Genomic DNA, 23,601 nt, shown 5'->3' with positions numbered 1-23,601 from the left:
GCAGGAGGCTGGAGAGCTCCAGGAAATAGATCTCCAAGGAAATAAAAAATGAAACTGACAGATTCCATGATGTATTTGACAAGTAGAATTTTAGAGTTCTGTTAGTTGGGAAATGTATTTGCAAGAGGTACACAAAAGCAAACCGAGAAATTGAAATAGGGCAATAATTACTCTAAGACAAAACAAAACTCTATATATAGGAAAGTAAAAGTAGTCCTGGTACACCACATTGCTGAATTAGGAACAGTAGTTACATGGTCATAATAGTGCAAATGGTAAATAGCAACTGAACTAAAAGTTGTTGTTTGGATAAAAGGAAAGAAAGAGGATGTGTGAGTGAGCTGCCGTTATTTTTCATGGCTGGAAGCTAATTGGTAATGCCTAAAATTGAAATATCAAGAAACATAAGTATGAGAACAATCCTTAAAAATAAGAATTCTTAAAAATAGAAGCAACAGCTGTAAGAGGTGAAGGGGGTTTACCTCTAAGGAACAAAAATTAATGAGAAGCAAGGTGGGGAAAGGAATTGCTGGTTTTCACCCTAAATCTTTTTGTACTTCAACTTCTTAAATCCTGTACCTTGAAAATAATCAGTTCCATGTTAATTATACTTTGGAAGGTGACCTGAAACTAAAATTTCCAGAAAGGGTCAAATGTGCCGTAGCTGTAATACTCTAGACAATACAAACTAAATACTCCCTTTAAAGACTTAATTATACTGGTATTGTACTTATAATTACAGACCAAAGTTTGAATTTGTTTGGCTGCCTAGAGCACCAGGGTCACCTGATAAATAGTAAATTTGGCTTTCATTTTGTTTCTTGTTGCCCTATCCTTTGGAGTATATTTGCCATGTCAATTAAATCCCTCTGGGGCATTATTTTTCTCTTGCCAACCACTATGTGATTTTGGCTTTAAATGTAGGAAGATCAGCTACTTGATCATATGGTCGTGGCCTTGAGGTTCAGGTACTTGAAGCAATTAGTTGAGTGAGCAAGCTAAGGTTGGGACAAAGTTGTTAAGGTTGTAAGACTAATGAAGTTACACTTTCCATTTCCATCTTTACTGTTAACTAATATCCGCTCCGATTCAGATGCCACTGCTCCTACTCTATCTCCCATTTCCAAGATATTTTTAGGAGAAGAGTAATGAAGGGCATAAGAGCTTAGCTCCTGAGATCAACTTAATAGAAAAAGAGCAAGAAAACCAGGTCTCATTTTTAAGAAAATCTTCAATTTTCTAAAAGAGGCCTCGTTCATCCCTAGTTCTTTGTAACATGGGCAGGTAACGTCTTGGTCCCATTTTTTGTTGTGTTGTTTGGGATTTTTTTCACTAGTATCTAATAATGCACAGGCTTGCTGGGTGCTTCTAGTTCTACACAGGTCATGCTTTCAAAGCATCTGAGTTCACATCTATATGATGCCTTCTATGAAAATCGTTTAATTAAAGTAGCCGTCTGTGCCGTCAGAGCATTGGAGGTTCCCCGGGCCTCACTATATAAGAAACTGCAATAATAAACCCATGTGTTTTCATTGATTACTCTAGGTCACTCTGTAAACTGTGTTTAAACATTATTTGCAAAAACTAACATTTCAAGATGATGTGATAATTGTTTTACTCTCTTTAAGATGCCAAGATGCTTAGCATAAGTTTTCACAGATTGTAGGATAAATCAACAATGAGCCATGTAAGCAAAGCTCCAGGCAAGGAACCCTGCTTCAATTATTTAAACCTTCCTTAATAATATTTTTTTGAAATACCCTCAGGTCTTACTATATATTTTCCTAGTTCTTTATATCACTTCTTGAACATTTTACTGAAGTGTAATATGCATACAGAATAGAGCACATACCCAAAGAGAACTGAGCACTCCTGTGTAACCGCACCCAGATAAAGAAACAGAACATGACCAGAACCTTCTATGTATCCTTTCTCAATCACTGTCCCCCAAGGGTAACCACTGTGCTGTCTTCAAACAGCATAAATAAAATGGAATCACGGGCGCCTGGGTGGCTCAGTTGGTTAAGCGACTGCCTTCGGCTCAGGTCATGATCCTGGAGTCCCTGGATCGAGTCCTGCATCGGGCTCCCTGCTCTGCAGGGAGTCTGCTTCTCCCTCTGACCCTCCCCCCTCTCATGTGCTCTCTCTCATTCTCTCTCTCTCAAATAAATAAATAAAATCTTTAAAAAAAAAAAAATGGAATCACACAGCATGTCCTCTTTTGTGTCTCGTCTCTTTCACTCAACGTGATTCATATGAAGTTCATCCATCACTGAGCATAGTTCTAGTGTGCTATTACTGTGGACTATTCCACTATGTTAATGTACCACACCTTACCTATTTATTCTTCTGTTGGTAGGTGTTTGAGCATTTCCAGCTTCAGTTTATTAAGAGCAGTACAGTTTTGAACATGATACTCCATATCTTTTGATGAATATATATAAACACATCTATTGAGTATGTATGTAGGAATGTGTAGCAGTATCATAGGGTATGTATATATATTCAGCTTTAATAGATACTGCCAAACAGTTTCCCAAAGTTGTTGGGTCAACTTTTAACTCTTTTTGTTCAGGGCATATTTATTTAATGATATTCTCAAGAAAAGGCCTATTATTAGATCACTGTTTTTTTTCATTGTAAGTTTCAAAATCATGAATGACCCGTTTAAATGAATCTGCCACATAAAGTAGAATGCTTTGATTTATTAATTATAGTAAAAAAATTTTCTCTCGAGATATTGGAGTAAACACTTGGTCATTAGAAATGTTTGCAGACTTATTACAAAGGAAAAAAATTCACTAACATCTATATAGAAAGTAAGTTCGGGCAATCTCTCAGATGGACAGTTTGGAGGGAAGCTTTTCCAGCAATAGCCATCAGGTAGTAAGCAAAGGGCAACAGAGGGATTCTAAGACCAAGAACCAGGCAGTCTGAGATAATGTCTCAACTCTACCAACCTTGTGTAAACCTCTTAATTTATCTGAGCCTTTATTTTTCTCTTCTACAAAATAAGAGTCTGAATCCACCCTTCCAGTGTAAGGACTACGTGAAGATACATTGTATTATATATGTCAGTTGTAATTATATAAAGTAGAGAGAGTTTATGTTTTACATCAAAAAGCCCTAATATATTCTTAGACCATGACATTAAATTTTTAACTTTCCAATTATATTCCTAGAGAGTACATTTTCCCTGTCTTGTTTTAGCCCTGCTTTTTGTTATCCCTATCCGCATTTTTAGCATTAGCAGTATTACACAGTCCAATGTCAGGGAATTACACTAATTCATGTTCATTAATGACCCTTTCATTAGTTTACTAGCTGGTTTACTGTTAGTTTACTAGTTGCATTGTGGGTTGTCAGTAGTCCTTTGCCACTATCTTATCAAATAGTGACTACAGATGTGCAGTGGGTTCCCGGAATGCATGCTCTTGCTCAGATAGTTTACCTCGGATGATGTCCTCTCTTTTCCTAGCCAATTCACAGATTGCTTTATGTTATACTTTTTGGTACTTTTATTGTCTGGTGTGAGTTGTTTTGAAAACCAATTCCACTGATGTGGCAGAATGTGCTTAACAGCAGGCTGAAAATGCCAAAGTCGCCTTCTTCACCCTCTGGGCACTTAATCGGGGCCAAGTATGACAAGGAAAAGATTCTTAATATATATTAACTTAATAATCTCCCTTTTCATTTTATTCTATTTTCTCCTCTCTTTTGTTTTTCTTTTTTATGTCCCCACATATGCCACCTGCAGTGCGTTTGGCGTAGTTACGCAGCTGATGAGAAATCCGTTTCCATTGCAACCTGGAAGCCACACTTGAAGGCCTTGCACACCTGCAGCCCTACCAAGTAGGTATCACTGTGACAGCTGGTGCTCCCGTCAAGCCTCCTCACGGTCCCAAAGCAAACCACACACACACACACACACACACACACCTGCAGCCCTACCAAGTAGGTATCACTGTGACAGCTGGTGCTCCCGTCAAGCCTCCTCACGGTCCCAAAGCAAACCACACACACACACACACACACACACACACACCTGCAGCCCTACCAAGTAGGTATCACTGTGACAGCTGGTGCTCCCGTCAAGCCTCCTCACGGTCCCAAAGCAAACCACACACACACACACACACACACACACACACCTGCAGCCCTACCAAGTAGGTATCACTGTGACAGCTGGTGCTCCCGTCAAGCCTCCTCACGGTCCCAAAGCAAACCACACACACACACACACACACACACACACACACCTGCAGCCCTACCAAGTAGGTATCACTGTGACAGCTGGTGCTCCCGTCAAGCCTCCTCACGGTCCCAAAGCAAACCACACACACACACACACACACACACACAGGTGTTGGTATTTGGCTTGTCTTATTCTCTGTTGCCCTTCAAGAGATTCAAACCTGTTCAGTAGCAACTCAGGCACAAAACTAAATGGACTCAGTATCGTTCCTCACCATTCACAGACTAAGCTTAAAGATTAAAGGAATTCAAACTTTTATAGAGATTTATTGCTACTATTTCATGCTTATTTTCTAATAAATCATTTCATAAAGCCCACTGAAATTCTAAAAGTAACCACCATGGTTCTTGAAAAACAATGATGGTTTAAACTCGGTCCATCACCTGACCCCAAGCAGGGAGCACTTTGAGAGCAATGTATCTTTGCATAAAGTCCCTCAAAGTCATTTCTCATCTGGATCGTCTTAGAGGATGGTCCTGGAGCTTTCACTTGCTGATCAAGCTAGTGTCAGTAGCAAAAGAAGAGCTGGAGTCCTAATAGGATTACTGCATACAGTGAAGCAATGGGACCAATCAGATTAAAATTTGAAATTAGCATTCAAAATTGGAAAGTAATATGGCTTCTATTCACATTTCATTGGCCCAAACAAATCACCTGGCCAGGCCTCAACTCAAAGGGGATGGGAAAGTGCAGTCCTCCCATGTGCCTGGAAAGAGAAGAGAACCAGAACATGAACAGCCCTGATGGTTACCACAATGATCTTTAATTTAAAAAAAATCCTTGGTCCTGGAATCTTGAACTCCAGTTCAACTATCCGAATATACTTAATTAAAATCACCATCTTCATTAAAGAAGTCCTCATTGAAACAACCAAAGCACGTAAGCCAAGGGAAAGGCTTTCTGTGTGTCACCCAGCTTGATTGCAATAGTCAGTTCCTCAGGTTGTTCAAAAGCTACCAAAGTGCTTATTTACTTAGTACTTTAGAGCACCTGCTGTTCCCCTTCATAGTCCAACAAAACCTTAACCCCAGTGGCTTCATGGGATTCAAGGCATCCAAGTACTGTGATTCAATCAGAGAAACCTCTTTCTTACTTGCTGTGGAAGAGCAATCAACTGGGGAACCCTTCATGACTTACTGCCTGGAATTTCAGTCTCAGAGGAGGTTTGTGCTGCTTCAGAACACACGCTGTTAGGAAGCCGTACATCTGTCACTAACTGTCAGGGTCTGTTACGTTGCTTCCCTGATCCTCCCCGGGCCCCATCCACAAAGTGAAGGACGAGAGGTGAGCAAGATAACTTCTCAGCTCTGATAAGACATGTCTCCTAAAAGCTGGGATCAAAACCTGTGATAGAGATATTCCTAGAACCCCAGGTCTTCAGAAGGGATGGAACCTTAGCAAGGAAAGAAGCATGGATGCTGTCGAATGAATGCATGCATGAGAAGTCTCTTTTCATGTAAATCTTAAAATTAAGTTGACTTTCCTTTATTGAGTATGAGACTCTTTCAAAGTTGTGGTAATAAAAACAAAACATCTATTCCTTAGAGGTATTGAGTCAGAAATGGGAATTGTATAGAAATTGCGTTTCTTGTACTCATGAAGGTTTCTAGATATATATGTAAGAGGAAGACTAGAAGAAGAAACAAAAGAAGGTTCTCAAGTGACAGAAGAGAGTGATCTATTATCATGTGTTAATTTGGCTTTCCACTTCCCGAAGTTTTTGGATTAAAGTCATTCTGAAGCCTGGAAAAAATTATTGAATAATAAGTCAAATTCTCCCAGTGCATAAACTATGATTTTACTCACATAATTTCTCTTTCTTCCTCTGAAATTTTCCATTTTAAATGGGGGGAAGGGAAGGGAAGGGAGAGGAGAATTTATGCAAACACCTATATCCATGCTGTTCCACTCTGGTTGTCCTTTCCCTGCACCCCCCATTTACCTCTGAGTCTCGGCCCCATTTACTGAATAACAGGTACTTGTCCTGAATGACACAGCCGTCCCTGGCAAAGTTCAGGGAACCCGAATATCCTAACATCTCTCCCTCCAACGACATGTTATTGTTCCAAATTGTGTGGTTCTTAATCTTTATTATTGTTGTTATTTTTGTTAAACCATGGAGAACATGATAATAATTATGGACTCTTTCCCACCAAAAAAAATATTCAATGCAAAAAAAAATCAGAATTTTGCCTACAATTTTAATGTATTCACAGACTCCCTGAAGCCAAGTTCAGAACCTTTGCTTTAGAAAGCAAACCTGCTTTAATCAAGTTTGTAGATCTGTGAAGAGAAGAATTTACAATGACTTAGGGGGATATTTTTTCATTTATAATTAACTGGCTTACTGAGTGCAGAGTGATGTAATAAGAAACAGACCGAAACTTCTTTTTATTTATATAGTGTATTTCCTGTAACATTCAGAGTTTAAGAACTTCTGAAGAGATGATTCATTCATTCATTTGTGCATTTGTTAAATAACTATTCATTGAGCACCTATTATTTTGCAATTTCCAGGCACTAGAAGTGTAGTAGTGAAAGAAAAAAAAAACAAATAGTTTAGAATCTCAGGCTTCGGGGAATGTATATTCAAGGGACATTGGGAAGAGAAAATAAATAAATAAATAAAATATGTAACAGAGTAGTGCTAAGGAGAACAGTATAAAGTAGGGAAGGAATTTGTGGGACATTAGGGATTACAATTTTAAAGAGGTGGTCAGGGAAGAGATCATATTATCAATAGCATCATCATCAATGATATCGCTGTCATTAAAAAACATGAACTCATGCTCTTGTTCCCAGGAGTTTTAGAGATACAGTGAGATGCTTTGACTCCTCAACCTCATTCCAGGGAGTAGGATGGAAGAGAGGTGTGACAAGTGTGCAGGGGAGACAGGGTAGGGTGAGAGGGCAGGCCATACCCGCTCAGTCCTGCCGGGCATATATCCCACAGTTTCTGACTCTCCTTTCTGGTCTGGCTGCTCTCACATAGGCTTTCGAGGTCTTAGCAGTTGCTATTTCAAAGTTTTGTTTTAATAACAGAAGGATTTACAGAGGGAACATATTTTTCTTGATTTTCTTCTCAGAGAAAATGAAGGCTGTGCGAAGTGTATGACACAGGTAAATGTGCTCTTTTAGGGAGTGAGTCTGATATTTTATGAAGCTGTGGGGAATTGTCAAGCTCCAAGGATGCCGTGTGATAATGTAAAAAGTCAGAATGTAAACATTCTCTAATCCAGTGCCTTCAATTTTTTCATAAGAAAATCAAGACCTACAAGAAAGTGAGGTGCTTGCCCAAGGACACACAGTCATTTGTAAAGAGTAGGGACCCTACATCATGTTGCACAGACCTGAATTCGCTAAAATGGGTTGTTAAAAATACCATCCAACACTAGTCCAGGACGGTTGTGATCAATTTCCCATGCACCTGATTTACTTCAAGAGAATTCGTACTGTATACAATATGAAAACAAAATCTTCCTCAACAAGTGACTGAAGCTACAGTGTAACCAGCACCATTCTAAGAGTCCTTGTTGATGCCAGTTAGATCAGAACCGCTTTCTTAACCATGGATAACGTTAGCTAACGTGGAGTCTACAGTTTTAGGTTACACGTGGGCACTGTTGGTCTTGCTAAGTAAACATGCCAGTTCAGGTCGTGCCACAAAGAATATATGTTGAAAAGTTGGGTACAGTTCTTATAAGGAATACTGCTTCTGTGGATCTTGCTTAAAAAGAATTACTTAGGGTACTTTATTCCCCATCCTCCATTATCAAGTGCTATAAATGTATTCACCAGTTTATCATCATTTCTCTTCTGCCTGCACGCACCTGAAGGAAAGAACAAGGGGAAACATCCAGCAGGTTTGTGATTTCTCTTCTGCTCCATGTTTGTTTATAAATCTGATACCTAACCGATGTTTGAAATGTATCTCATGTGAGTAAAATTGATCAAGAAATACAAGATGATTAAAAGTGACCTTTCACAAGATTGCCCGCAAAGGTTGCTGCTTCATTGATTTTTCTCCCCCTTGGAAGCATCAGTGTCTCCCTAACTCACTGCTTTTTATAATCAGCAGGGCATGGAACATTCTTGGGGAAAAATAATAATTATGGCCTTTGGTTATTCCTTGGTACCATTTTCTCAGATGGAAGTCTTACCGAAGTATTCAAATTCTGGGAAGCAATGTAAGATATATTCCCCTTCATCAGGGTCCTTTTAGAGTAAGAAAATGGGTTTTTTGGGCAAAAGGAACACTGTGTACAGGAGGTAAAAACAATCTCTCTGTGACATCTCCAGCTCATTAAGCATTGGTTTACTTGAGTAACATGATTCAGAAGAAGAGCCTCCCCCCACCACCACCGCTCCATCCTTTAGGAAGAAGAAACTTCACCAAATAATTTATGGCCATTCTTTCATGCCTTTCAAGGAAATGCTTTATCAGATTAAAGAGCAGAGAGTTAGACCTAGGAGGAATGGGAGGTGAAAGAGAACATTTTATTCTGTGTGAGTGAGTGCCAGAAAGAGTCTGGATTTGGGAGCAAAGCCCCGAAGGACAGAGCCAGGTGGATCTCAACACCGCTGGTGTGAGGAGTAGAGAGGCAGAACCAGCAGGAGAATCCCAGGTGCCTGGAAGGGAAGAAGAAAAATTGTTGTCCTAGCATTGCTACTTGTTTCAGTAATGAGGAAACAACAGGCATTCCACCTGCAGAGTTGGCCCCTGGGTGGGGACCAATGGGAGCCCAGGGATTGTTCCTTTAGTTCTGTACTGTCATACTAATGACACTAATTATAATATACTTATACAGTACTGAAACTAGTTTTGAAAGTTCACTTGGGATGATGAGGTTCTGGGTCATCCGTTTCTGCATTATATTAACACTTAAAAAGATTCACAAGCCAGAACACAAATGCATCCATGATGAGAGATAGATGTGGCAGGATGCACAACACTCCTTTGAGGAAGGTAAGCCTACACAGGGATGGCATTAAAGACTCTTCTCTTACTTGGTAGTCAAAGAGTTAGGGCCAAGGTCATTAGATATTCCTGGGTGATATTTCCAGAAAGTTTTAGTAGCCTGAAGATTTGGTCTTCTCTACTTTAGAGATATTTCTGCCCAAAGAGAGGTTCTGGTGATTAGACTCAGAACATTCTTTGCATAGACTCTAGAACAGGCAGTCTCACCAATTCTGACCATTTAGTCCTCTTTTGTCTAGACTCCCAGCAAACCCCACCGTCCTTCTGTTGTGGCAATTTTACTTGAAAAGAGTTACACAAAATAAATCATAGCCATTATAAGCCATTTAGTCTATTTGGTGATATTTGAAAAGCTCCCCTTGTTTCAGGAGCTATTCATTTACAAATTATGTCAAAGGGTAATCTGTCTCCAAATCCTAAAGGCAGAGACTATCTTTGGCACAAACTCCATAGGTCACCTGTCTTGGTTTCATCCTCCAAAACAGAACTATTGACACCTAGAGGGGAAGTCTGTGAATCATGTGGAGGTGCTCACAAAAGTGTGACGTGGTATGGCAGTCCTGAGTAAGGGGTTCCCTTGGGCTCACACGATTACTTTTTCCAAATGTTAACTTTTTCCAAATGTTAACAAGGCAGGAAGCAAAGACAAAATTAAAGTGTAACTATGGAGCTTTTTTGTTCTTCACTCCAGAAATGAACCTCCCAATCAGCTGTCACGATTCAAAAAGACTACTGACCAATTTTTTTTTTAATTTCATGATGTTCACATGTACCTAAAATATCAAAATTTATTCTACATGCTTGTGAAGAAGGGTGTCAAAAATGACTCACCTGTAGTTTTGAACATATACAGAAACACCGAGGTATGTTACACACAGATTTCTTGCTTCTCTATGGTCACTGGACATTTGGCAAAACCACCATGAAACATGTCCTATATTACCATTTATTTAGCATACATGCCTTACTTGATGTTTCATACTTCATACACTTAGGTCTTCTGTCCCCCAATTATGTATCACATCACCCTGTGCAAAGCTATGACAGAGAATGTGCTCAATAAACAATTCTTAGAGTAATAAAATGTCCCTGACCTCCAGTAGTTCACGTAGAAAGAGAAAAAACCAACAAAAATGGGAAAGAGGAAATATACAAAGAGAGAGACAATGAAAAAGTAAAAACATTTCAATAATCTGAAGGAAACAAGCTGAAGCTCCCATTTTAAAACATCACTTTAGCTTTCACCTTGTTGTGTTCCATGGGCAATGGAATTTATAATACTGCAGAATGAGTGCAAAAAGACTATTGTATTAACAATAGCAACAGTACCATCTTAAGAAAAACAAATTTGCCCTTACTCAAGCAAAATGTGCACAAAGGAAAATGCATTTATAATGCGTATTGTTTCTTAGAAGAGAGCAGATTTGGCTCCAGACTATTGCTGAATAATCCTTGACCCAATTTCAAATGGATTGATTAACACCAGCCAAATGCAAAGCCCTTTACTGTGTTTGGGGCCATTGGGTTACTGATGGTGATTCAGATAAGCAGAAGAGATAAACTTCAGCCAACTCTGTGATCTTCCAGATATCTCAGAGCCTGAAGTCTCCTAAATCTTTCCTCCTGGCTTTTCATTGTGTTAAGAACTGGGAGTAATTCAAGCATGGATGGGTTTAGTACAGTAGCCAATAACTGTCTCCTAGTGCATCTGGCCCAGTCTCCCTCTGAATGACCGGGCCAGACACGGAGAGGCTTTTCTCGCTGCAGAATGTAGTGAAACATCACACACATTCGTATACCCCCATAGCTAATGAGGTTCCCTGCTTTGGAATATTCTGGTTAGAGAGATTTTTGTCTTTCTACACTGAGGTTAGGGTATGTTTAAACAAATTTGGGCTAGGGAAAGACATCCAGTTCTGTGATGCTTTTGCATTGTTTGCAACAGGTCCAAAATTTTTCTTTAAATATACAAACCATCAGTCTCAAGAGGCTCTCAACTGAACAACAGTTGAAATAGTGTGTCTTTGAGACATTAAAATAATGTCTTTGGTACGGGGTCAGGTACAAATTACTATTAGTCTCAATTGAGCCTGCTCTGTTTTTCCTCTACTTAGACCATAAATGCAACTTCTTTAGCACCATTTAAAGATTCATTTGTTTTCCTCTGTCTTCCCATTAAAACAGTTCTAATCCCATATGTGGTGAATATGTTTATTGATTTTATTGTAATTAATCATCCCATTAAGTAATTTTTCTAACTCATTTTTTTAAACTGGATAGTTTTTCTCTGTTTTGGTACTAATTGTCACTTTCAGAAAATAGAATTTACCTATAAACCCATCTAACCAAATTAAGCCAGGATTCTCACCTTGAGATTTTATGTCCTCCTCCCTTCCTCCTTGATAAGGGGGTCAGTTAGCCATCTGGTACACCCTGCCACAAAAAGGCTCTTCTTCCTATTAGGTTTTTATTGCTACTAGAATAGGTCATGCCAACGGAAGTTTGGGAATTATCTATAAATCTTGCTACTTCTGCCTACCCTGTCTCCTTAATCAACAATTGTTGGCTATGTGCGTGCTTCATAGTTAAGCTGCCTTGATCACAGTCTATAGGCTTTAAAGAGAACCCTGTCAGACTTCTTATTAGACTATCTAAAGTTGCTTTAACAGGTTCTTGTGAGACTGTTACAAAGATGCATGTCTTCAAAGTTAAAGCATAAATGATATTCTTTTATTACGTTACCATCTTCTGCTGTGATCCACTGAGTGCTTTGTCCAAATTGCTCCTACGTGGTTGGCTTTATTAGGTTCTGAGATGTGTGTTTCTTAGGAGAGAACGCTAGAATGCTGACAGAAAAGACTGTGCATTCTTGTATTTCTTGGGCGTTTGTTTTCCATTGTTTACATTTTCTTTCTTCTGTGTGCAATGAATGATCTGCATGTGTTGTTAAACTAAGTAAGGCTAGACTTTTTTTTTTTTTCCCTAGCATAATCAACTTGTGTCCTTATGGGCAAAATGTTAGATTGTTTCAAAAACAATCTTTGGAAAATGGTTTCTCCTTCTGTTCGCATTTATTGATAGAGGGAAAGGATTTAGTCTTTTAAAAACATATCAAAAGACTTACAACAAGAAACTCTTTTTTTAACAAGCTAGTGACCTAGAATCTTTTCTTCTGACTTTTTGGAGCATATATTCTGACAATTATTGATATTAACTATAACTGCAGGTATTTTATACAAATCAAGAACCTTTTTTAATAGTTCAAAGTAATTAATGTTATCAACTTCATTGATTCCTATAAATATTTAAGGTTCTGAAATATTTTGTTCCTCATTTATACTGTATTGCATTGCTATTTATTACAAGGGTTGCTGTATTTTAAAATATTTATGTTCTTATTTTCATATGAATCCGATGCTAACACACAGGCTACCATCATTTGTAATGCGTGTTTCACATCCAGTCGTTTCAACCTCACCATTAAGAGCACTGATTATATTCCAAGCAGCACAATTAAACTACGTAGTTAGTACTTACTGCTTAAATAGTCTGTATATTATATCTGAAAAACAATAAAGCCAAATGGCTTTGTTGTTCTAAAAAGAAAAAGAAATCCCTAAGCACTTTCGTGGTGGTGAAATGCTTAGTAATGTGCTGCTCTATTTCCCTCACTCCTAGTAAGTTCTGTAGTAATAAGCAGAAGCTCTTCAGAACGTACACCTCACGGAAGCAGAGGTACCCAGCATCCCGGCTATTGACATGAAATTTGAGAATGCCAACTAACCTCAGGTGCATGACCAGGTTCCACCGCCATCCTACCTGAGCCCTGCTCAGAGACTCACTCTTCCTAAGGACTTCTTGAATGAGGTTTTCAACCCGCTTGTAATTTTCCTTGTTGCCTGTTGCCTGCTTTGATACTCTACGCCAGGGCCAAATAGGCAGGGTCCCGCACAGCCCTGGCGCCTCCTTGTGGTGGGACCGCTGCTGAGCTGCTGCACGCACTGGATTGTTAACGGCTCAGTCGCCATATTGTGCCTGAGGCGAGAATTTGTAGAATGCTTATCCTATGAAGGGCTAAAACCCTAATTAAGTATAACAAGGACTACAGCATTCTAAGTCCAAGAGGATTACTGTGGGGTTACAATAATGCCACACAGTTCCCTGGCAGGGAACATCCAGTAGTAGCCTGCATGCTGGGCCATTTGAGTTATTTGTACATCTGGTTCCTAGAGGGGGAAGAATTCCCTACACGGTTCCCCATAGTTGTGCAGGCGCCCCCTCCTAGAGTCCCCAGCTGATTGATGCCACAATCAATGACCACAATGTCCTTTGGCGTATTTTCTCCAGAGAAAGACCTTCTTATTGGTCTCCTAGGAATAATCTTTGACAATCTTCCTAAAAACACTGTTACATAAATCTTCCTCAAAAGTCACGTTTATAGGGGCGCCTGGCTGGCGGAACATGTGACTCAATCTCAGGGTCATGGGTTCAAGCCCCACGTTGGGCATGGAACCTACTTTAAAAAAAAAAAAAAAAAAAAAAAAGCGTGTTTATAGATGTGACCAGAAAGTAGGAAAATAACAAAAACTTGAATGGACCAGTGAAGAGTCTATATTTTTAATCAATGTGCATTTTCAGTAACAGCCATCTAATCAGTTTAATAGTCATCTAATCAAGATGCTCTGTTGATTTCCAAAGGGGAAAAGAAGTAGAAAAACTAACAGAAGTGAGCTTTTTTGTAAGAACAGGTCTTTGCTTTGGAGAACAAAATTTTGCCTGGTTAAAAAGTTCTGGGTTAAGATTTTATTCTTAAATTTCATACAATTATGTCAAAAGAGAGACTGAAAACGTTAATCTTTTTTTTCTAATTTCATATGTAATATGTTGGACTCGCTTTAAAATGATTTTTGGTAATTCTTTTAATATTAGACATTGGCAAATATTCATGCAGTTAAGAAGGACAAAAAGCGGGGCACCTGGGTGGCTCAGTTGGTTAAGCATCTGCCTTTGGCTCAGGTCATGATCCCGGAGTCCTGGGATCAAGCCCCGCATCAGGCTCCCTGCTCGCGGGAAGCCTGCTTCTCCCTCTCCCACTCCCTGTGCTTGTGTTCCCTCTCTCACTGTCTCTCTCTCTCTCTCTGTGTTAAATAAATAAATAAAATCTTTAAAAAAAAAAAAGAAGAAGAAGAAGGACAAAAAGGGACATGGTACCTAGAACTCATTTATATCAACTTTAAGTGCTTTAAATAGTACTAAGATTCAGAGAAAAATATTATTTCCACTTTCCATGAAAGAGATGCTATCAAAATGTTTCATAGAGGCAACTTTTTAAAAATATTTTCACAGGAGCAATTGTTTTTAAATATTTCATTATTGTAAATTAGCCATGGAGGGTTTGATGCTGATACTTATTTCAGATTTTTTTTACTTTTTCAGTAATTGAAATTCTTAAAAGGGAAAAACTAAATTTTATATTAAGTGATTTTATGATGTTTTCATCAGTTTCTTCTTCATTTAGTCGGTATAAGAAAGAGATATATCTTTAAAGTTTGAGAAAATAATTTGATATTAACGAAACTCAACCTTCTGCAGTAATTAGCATCTATGAGTTCCAGAAAAGGTAATCAACTAGATAAAGTACAGTGAGAACATTTGCAGTGATAGCTATGTAAATTTAAGCCATTCGTTCATCTAAATAAAGGTGCAGAGTTGAGCATATGTTCCTGAACCCGATCATCACAAATTTAAATGATGGAACAGATGTGCTAAAACTGAAAAGACATGTGAAATTTTTACTATTTAAAAAAAAAAAAAACAAAGTTTGAGAAGAGTAGACATTTTGGGTCCTATCCCTTTGAGGATCTGTTTAAATGATTTGAAGGTTTGGGATGACATGGAGAACCTAGCCTCAGCATAAACAGATGCAGTTTTATATGTTATCGTTGCTGTTGTTTGATGTGATCTACCATTTAATCATGCATTTGTCAAGTGCAGAGAAAGCCTTTGACTGACGGGATTGTTTTAAAGAACCCTTGAACCCACCTGACCCCATCACAAAACTGCCAGCCTGTTCTTTGCATGTGCCTTCAGCTAGTCATGCTGAACTTAGCTCCATCTGCATTTCAGAGGGGAACGGTCAGTTGCATGGTCGACTCGTTTATTGTTACCAGGACTTTCTGATCACCATAGTTCATTATTTGATTTGTCTTCATGTAAACACATAAAATGTGGTGTCTTTTTAGAATATCATTTGTTAAGCAACTAGGCATGGAAAAATAAATGTTACTGTTTCTTGTTAGCTACAAAACACATAACCACTAAACACATTTGCTGTTGGCATGCTGCAGCTGGGGACAGTGGACATTGCGGTAAGTGGAAAAAACAAGGGCTCCACTTCGTCTCGGATAATCCGTGTCCATGAGAACACTGCCTCCTTCATGCCCCACAAAGGCTGCAGCATGAGTGCGGGTCTCAGCCTCTCAGAGTAGCTGCTCCAACTTACTGCCCTCAGACCCTTCACCCTTCATTTCGGCAGACCCTGAAGAGTCCTGGGGCTCTCGCTGGCTACCAGTGTCATTTCCTGATGAATAACACAGCACTTTATAAATGAAACAAGAACACAAACAAAATGGGGACAGAGCATCTCCTACAGTTCACTTGGTTCCCACAAAAATCCCTTAGCTATGTTGCTATTTTCGTCTTTATGTTCGAGATGAGGACTCCAAACCCCAAGTCTCTTTGATTCCAACCTGCCCTTCCCACCACATCACACCACATCTTTTGATTAGGAAAGCATGGAGATACACTTCGGGTTTTGTTGTTGTTGTTGATGCTTCCTTTATCAACCCACAGCATTTCAGTCCTCGCTGGCATCTGAGAACTGAATGTCTGAACAAATATAATTTACCAGTAGCTGCCACAGCAAATCAATAACCTGTTTGATAGCAGGAAATTGTGTTAGTGAACATACCATCTCATTCCGTTAATCAGTCATCACATTCATTATATGCTGGGGCTGTTATACATTGTGTGGTTTTTGTCTCACAAGAATGAATGCAAGCATAAAAAAAATGGGTGTTAAATGTTGTATGTTTAGTATTATGTATGCAGTACTACCAACCGCTATGAGATTGCATGAATTTATGGATATCATAATCTTGCCTGGAATATGAAATGCATGCAGAATGTAGATATATATGTATATGTAACTGTCATCCCTATAGAAATGCTTAGAAATTACAAAGAGATATGCTCCCAAATAAAAAAAAAATTACTTTCTTTAAATCTCAAAAGTTGAGGTGAAAACTAAAATCTATTTCTAAAGCAAACACCGAACCAGTTCTTGGTTATTTCCAGTGTAATTGTGTACAAACTACCGTACCCAACGTCAGTCCTTTCTGTGATGAATCCAGGAAGGGTGTGCCTACCTGTACAGTGAGGTTGAGTTCAAACGAATGCAAACAGATTAAATAAAGCTCCAGTTTTCAATAAGGGAAGAATACATTGCTATGCTCCTACTTGCTGAAAATATTTTGTCTGTTGAAATATAATATACAGTTTCATCTCAGTATTGACCCAAGTGGAGTGGAAGAAATTGCTTGAAATGGAATAATCATGCCTCTGTTGTCCACAGTCAGAAGCTAAGTTTTAAGGAACGAGTACGCATGGCTAGCCCCAGGGGCCAGAGTATTAAGAGCAGACAAGCCTCAGTAGGTGACAGGAGGTCCCCGAGCACCGACATCACCGCCGAGGGCAGCCCCACCAAAGTACAGAAGAGCTGGAGCTTCAACGACCGAACCCGCTTCCGGCCCTCGCTGCGCCTCAAAAGTTCTCAGCCAAAACCAGTGATAGACGGTAAGCCCTGTTTTTCCATAACTGTGTTTAATTGGATAGGCAATCGTGAGCAAGATTATGAAGTAATTAATTCTCCATGGTACCACTTGAAGATAGAAGAAAACAACCCCAAGGAAGGAATTGTTTGTTTGTTTTATTGGAAATGTATTCATTGCCTTGGGCAAATGTACAGAACATAAGTTTACTTTTGGGAGCAACTTTGGCAGCTAAATCTACATTTCAGAGAAGTCGAACAAAATGTTACTTCTTCGCTTTTTATCTACAACACATTATTATTTCTCAGACAAAGTCCCTATCAAGATCAACGTGACTGTCCTTCTCACGTATAGGTTATGTCTGACCAGCAAAGGTCCATGGCCCAAAGATGATCAGGTGCTCTGTGAATGTCTTGAAACACAGTAAGAAGGGTGACAATACCTTTCTGGACAACAATGAAGGTGCTATTCCCTTTTCTACTATGCTCTATCCACCAGTAAATCAGAGACCACCGCTTATCTTCCTTAGCGAGATTCCTGTTGAAGTTCTGATCTAATGATAAGTAGAATTCAAGTTCTTCTCCCAAGAGGAGCTAACCTACTTTATCATACAATGTGTCAGAAGTTTACTTGCCAACACATTTTATTGAGTGCCCCATAATTTTCATGTTTATAAAACAGTTTCTTTTTCATTTAAGATTAGCTTGGTTTTCTTTTTAAGTATGCCCCCCCGGGATCTCTTCTACTGGGCAGAGAACCAAAGTCAAATAGCATCTTCTATGAATGCATAAAAACTGCAAAGGCTATCGGCCCTTCTGTTCTCATTCCCTAGTATAACCTGTATTTTCCCAGGCTATGAAATCATGAGGGATAAAATTAACAACCAGGGGTCATAATCTCCGTGACCTCAGGCTCCCTGCAGTGAAGTCCCTGGAACCTCAGCCCACGGTTCCTCCCAGCTCATTCAGAGATCCCCAGGGATATTACTCCCACTCTCCAGTGAGCAACGTGAGTCCCCCCTTCACACCTCTTCATTCTCCACAACTTCGTGGATGCCATGCTCTCCAAGTAGACGCCTAGCTGCTGACCCGATGCGGCCCCTCCCGGTGGAGCTTGCAGCTCCTGTCTCGGTGGTGGGACGTGCTGATCCTGCCAAGCTTCCCTCCACCTGTCACTCTGCTAAAGGAGGAAATGCCCCCTCCACCAGCACTGGATGCTCCCGCATCAAGCCTCTGAGTGTCCTGAGTCACTGCCCAGATTTTCAGTGTCCTCTGGTTTCTACACTCTCCTCCCTAGGAATTTGGCTGAAAGCCCTTGAACAGCTGAGTCAAGAGTTACCCGTGACAGGGCTTTATGTTGCACTCAAAATAGACTTTCTGAATATAAATGGATGCATCATTTCTGGAAGGCAATTTGGCAACATATATCAAAAGCCAGGACATATGCCTAAGCTTGGACACATCCCACCCACCAATTCCATTTCTAGGATATAATCAATATAATGAAATAATATCAGACATTAGAAATGGTGCTCCAAATAAAAAATTATTGACATGAAAAGATGATCATAAAAAACATATTATTCCATTTTGCTGTGTGTGTCTCTGTGTGTGTGTGTGTGTGTGTGTGTGTGTAAATTCATGTACTTATAGATAAAAATCTGGAAATATTTATAGCAATGTATGAACAATTACCTCCAAGTGATGAGGTCATAGTTACACTTTCTTTCTTCATTTTATTTGTCTGTATTTCCTATTATTTCTACAATGAACATGTAAAGCTTTCGCAAAAGAAAACGAAGGATGATTTTCTATTAAAAAATTGGACCTCCTTTTCACACAATGCCCTCTCCCCTTCCCCGATTCTAGGGGCCCTTGGTCTAACACCCCTCTCCTTAGGCTGATTCCCCCCACACACACCCCTCTGCCAAGAGGTAGAAGGACCACCTTGTCTCAGTGCTGGGGACCAGCCTCTATTGAGTGTAGACACGGATTGTCTAATGAAGTTCAATGTACTGCAAATAGAGCCATATTAGGCTCTAGGGTTGCCATAACAAAGGAGCACAGCTAGGGTAGCGTAAACAACACAAATTTATTTTCTCACAGTTCTGGAGGCTAGAAGTCTGAGAATCTCCTTGGCTTAATGGCTACCTTCTCCCTGTGTCTTCACTTCATCTTCCCTCCATGCACAACTGTGTCCAGATTTCTTCTTCTTTTTTTTTTAAGATTTTATTTATTTATTTATTTATTTGAGAGAGAGAGTTAGAGTGTGCACAAGCCTGGGAAGAGACAGAGCGAGGGAAAAACAGACTCCCCGCTGAGCAGGGAGCCAGACACGGGACTTGATCCCAGGACCCTGGGATCATGACCTGAGCAGAAGGCAGACACTTAACTGACTGAGCCACCCAGGTGCCCCAGATTGCTTCTTCTTATAAGGACAACAGTGATATTGGATTACAGCACACCCTAATGAGCTCATTTTAACTTAATGTATATTTAAAGACCCTATCTCCAAATAGAGTCACATTCTGAGGTACTCGGGGTTAGGACTTCAACATACGAATTTTGGTGGGACACAATTCAGCGCATAACAGAGCTCCTGCTCACACACATCATACCATCCCTGGGCAAGCCAGGGTGTGCCCATATCTTCAAACCTAACCCTGGATTTACACTGTGCTAGAAATGTACACATGACCCACGGTGGGTCCATACTCTTCCAACAGGGGCTTCAAAAAATATTCGACTTTGTGCTGTGAGGTCCTTATGGCTGGCTGAGCACATCTAAATAAAAAAATCAATAGAATCTGAATTTTGAATATGGAAAATGAATTCTACTTGTATGTTTGGCCAGAGGGAGAGCATTTTTCAAAGACTTCTAGCGTCGGCACTATCCATCACAGTATTTCAGTTACTGCAAAGATGTCTCCGAGGTCAGACAGAAACAGAAATCCTGTTCTTTAACAAATAACAAGTTGGAAAGGTCTTCTGCCATCCATTTTCTACATCATTTCATCAAGTTCTGTTTGGTTCAAAAGGAATTGCTTTTCCCTGGTTGATGCCCATCTCAATTGGTTCTGAGTTCCTCAAGTGACAGGAGGCCTGCTTGCTGTTCCGCGGAGGTGGCTTCGTCGGCTGCCCACCTGCAGGAGATCATGACTCCTGACTCCTCATTTTATCCAATAGTCCAGATTCTTTACCTCTGATTTAACTCAACGTTGGGCTTCCGGAAATGGAAGTTTCTTTTTATAGGGAAAAAAACAACTGAAATAGCTATCAGATAAATGTAGACTTCAATTATACATTTTTATTTATACTGCCTCTCCCGGTTTTACGTATGTCTAAAAACCACTTACTACCCATAGAAAATAATATATAACCCCACAGCCAGCTCCCAATTATTCCAGATCTATTTGCTTATTCACTTCTGGGGCTCTTTTCTTCTACTTCTCTCTTTTCTGTAGATATTTTAGGCATTTCATTGCCCATGAACAGCTCAAAGAGAGTGGATGAATAGCAGAAAGAATAATGAAAAGTCTAATTGGCCTTTAAGTTAATAACTAAGTTACATTTGGAAAATAATGGACCTGTAACTAAAAGATACTATCATAGAAAAACAAAGGAAATTTAGGCTTAATCCATAAGCTTTAATAATCCCTGCCAAATCTGATACCCTTTACTACAGATGGTATTATTTTTATAATTTAATGACTCTTACAAAAGCCATTAAATATCGCATGTTGGGCTTTTTTGCTATAATTTTTTGTGAAATTCACATATATAACACTTAAAAGGGGCATAATTGTCTTCCAATATTCTACATTCGTGTATACGGAGAAGTGGAAAGTAATAGGCAGATGTTGAAGCCAGAAATGAACAAACAGCAAAAGGAAGAAAGTAAACTATAAGGAACTGCCGTGGTATTGGCGTAGCAAGTTTCTTTTGACCGATACGGTATGAATTGTATTTTTAGTTTATAAATCCAATAATAAGAGAGAGAAATTTTCCATTGGTCAACCAATAGTATTTAAGCTTCTTCATATAATTTTTTAAAGTAGGTAGGATATGACTTTTTCAGATTCCACATATAAGTGCAATCATGCCGTTTTTTCTTTCTGTGTCTGGCTTATTTCTCTTAGCATAATGTCCTCCAGGTTTATCTATTTTGTTGCAAATGGGATGTTGTTCTTTTTTAAGGATGAATAATATTCCATTATATAATTATTCCACAATTTCATTTCACTGTGTATATGTATATCAAGTCATCATGTTGTACACTTTAAACGTATGCAATTTTTATTTTTTATTTTTTTTTAGATTTTATTTATTTATTTGAGAGAGAGAACGAGCACGAGTGGGGGAAGAGGCAGAGGGAGAAGCAGGCTCCCGCCCTGAGCAGGGAGCCCGATGCAGGGCTTGATCCCAAGACCCCAGGATCATGACCTGAGCCGAAAGCAGACACTTAACTGACTGAGTCACCCAGGTGCCCTGCAATTTTTATTTTTAAAATAAAATTTTTAAAAATTAGGTAGGATGGAAGTGATATTTTTCTCTCAACATATAAAAAAAAATAATGATAAAAGTAACATTTACTGGATCCTTCTCTGTGGCAGGCAATGTTCTCAGTGCTTTAGTTCTCTTATTTCATTCAATTTTTCCAGTACCCCTGTGAAGTAGGTTCATTATTATCCCCATTTTATGGATGAGGTAACTGAGACTTGAAGCTGAATAACTTACCCAAGACTAACAGATATAAGTAAGGAAGCCACAGAACACACCCAGGCAACCTAATTTCACAGCCTTGCCTTCACACACATTCATAGCAGTGCTCCCTAATGTCATATCAGTCCCCCTTTAGGCCTCTTCCATTTCTTCTTTTTCCCTGCCACCCTCCCCCCACCCACTTTCGCTCTTCCACTTTCAGTTGGTCAGATCTCCTTCCCATAGAAACCATTTGACCTTGCCATTATCCCATCCTGTCTTTCTCCCAGCCCCGCTGCCAAACCTCTGAACTATATCATCTTCAAAGACTACCAGAGATGGAAGATTAGGCAAATTGAAGAAATGGCCTTTAGATGACCCTTTGTGTTTTGATCACGTATCTGGGGAGAGCCTCAGGATAATAGCCATGCTGATCTGTGTCTGTTTACCCGTGGAGGGACGCAAATGGTGAGGTCATCTGAGGCTGGTTTCAAGACACAAAAGGGAGTGTCAGGAGATGGACAGCTATCAACAACAGACAAGCAAATGGAAAGTGGCAGACTGCAAGTTAGAGGAATACCAAGCAGCCAAAATCCACAGGAATGAAACTACAGTAGAGACAGGGGAGAGTCCAGATTTCTGGTGACCAGTTTGCAGTTGAGGAGGGCTCTACTTGCTGGGCCCTGCTGTCCTTGGGAATGTTTTTCAGAACCGCACTCAAGGAGTACAATAATCTTGACAGATACGTGTCCCACAAAGCTGTATACGCTGCATGTTTCAACATGTCTGACGTTGCTTCTGCTTCAGGGGAGCATACCGATTCTGCTGAACAGTCCTCAGGGCTCATGCTGGTTGCTGTGGGAGGCACATCCTCACCAGATATTTAGGAGAAAGACTAGCATGACCCTGGGTGCAGGAGTTGTATGGGGTCTACCTGAGCAGAGGCTGGGTGGACTGAAGATATGGAATAATTTGCAATGGTGGGGGGGGAGCCTGGTGACAAATTCCCTTGTTCCAGATACTGCTAATATCTCTTCTCTCCCTTCACTCTCTTCCATGTTCCTTTCTTCCCTTAGCCAGTGTACCAGTTAGAATGTATTTGGCTGCAGGACACAAAACAAGCAGATTCAGATACCTTCAACAATAAGTATATCTTACCACCTAAAAAGAAATTCAGAGGTAGGACAACTCCTGACAACAAAACATTGGGATCCTGGGGCACCTGGGTAGCTCAGTCATTAAGCATCTGCCTTCGGCTCAGGTCATGATGCCAGAGTCCTGGGATCGAGCCCCGCATCGGGCTCCCTGCTCAGCGAGCAGCCTGCTTCTCCCTCTCCCACTCCCCCTGCTTGTGTTCCCTCTCTCGCTTTGTCTCTCTCTGTCAAATAAATAAATAAAATCTTTAAAAGCAAAAACAAAAAAAACCATTGGGATCCTGACTTGACTTCTCTATGCTTCTCTTGGATCTTCTTTTGACTCTGCCCAACTGTGTGCCCACCTCCTCCTCGGGCTGGGAGCAAGATGGCTGCCACAGCTCCAAGCATCTTAGGAGGCACAACACTTTGAGAGGCAGAAAGGGAACCATCTTGTGTTGCTATGGCTTGCTAAAGTGAGGAAAACTGTCCATTCACATCTTAGTTTGTGGAAGTGGGTCTCATGCCTGAAATGAACCTTGGCAAGGAGAATGAGCATTGGCAGTCAAGGGTCAGCATCCAGCACCTGGATCTGGGGCCAGACTCCCCTGAAGCCCTTGGATCAAGCAGGGGAAAGGGAGATTGTAACTGGATAGATTTGAGGACTTATGTTCTCGAATTGGCTGTTGGGAAAGCAACCTCTAGC

General features: G+C 40.0%; 1 protein-coding gene across 4 annotated transcripts in view; it reads left to right on the top strand.

Annotated features, from left to right (window-relative positions):
- Positions 1-23,601, top strand: part of KCNQ5 (potassium voltage-gated channel subfamily Q member 5) — a 501,939-nt gene that overhangs the window by 425,205 nt on the left and 53,133 nt on the right. For 3 of the 4 annotated variants that reach the window (XM_036101205.2, XM_078055100.1, XM_078055099.1), the window contains 3 exons: positions 3,758-3,852; positions 8,092-8,118; positions 16,867-17,087. In XM_036101205.2, the coding sequence (XP_035957098.1) occupies positions 3,758-3,852; positions 8,092-8,118; positions 16,867-17,087 (343 nt within the window). The remainder of the gene's footprint in view (positions 1-3,757; positions 3,853-8,091; positions 8,119-16,866; positions 17,088-23,601) is intronic. The other variant, XM_036101214.2, reaches the window with a different exon arrangement.

The sequence above is a fragment of the Halichoerus grypus genome, chromosome 9, assembly GCF_964656455.1.
Source record: "Halichoerus grypus chromosome 9, mHalGry1.hap1.1, whole genome shotgun sequence".
Taxonomy (NCBI): domain Eukaryota; kingdom Metazoa; phylum Chordata; class Mammalia; order Carnivora; family Phocidae; genus Halichoerus; species Halichoerus grypus.
Note: the sequence above shows the minus strand (reverse complement) of the source record. Positions and strands in the feature narration are given on the sequence as shown.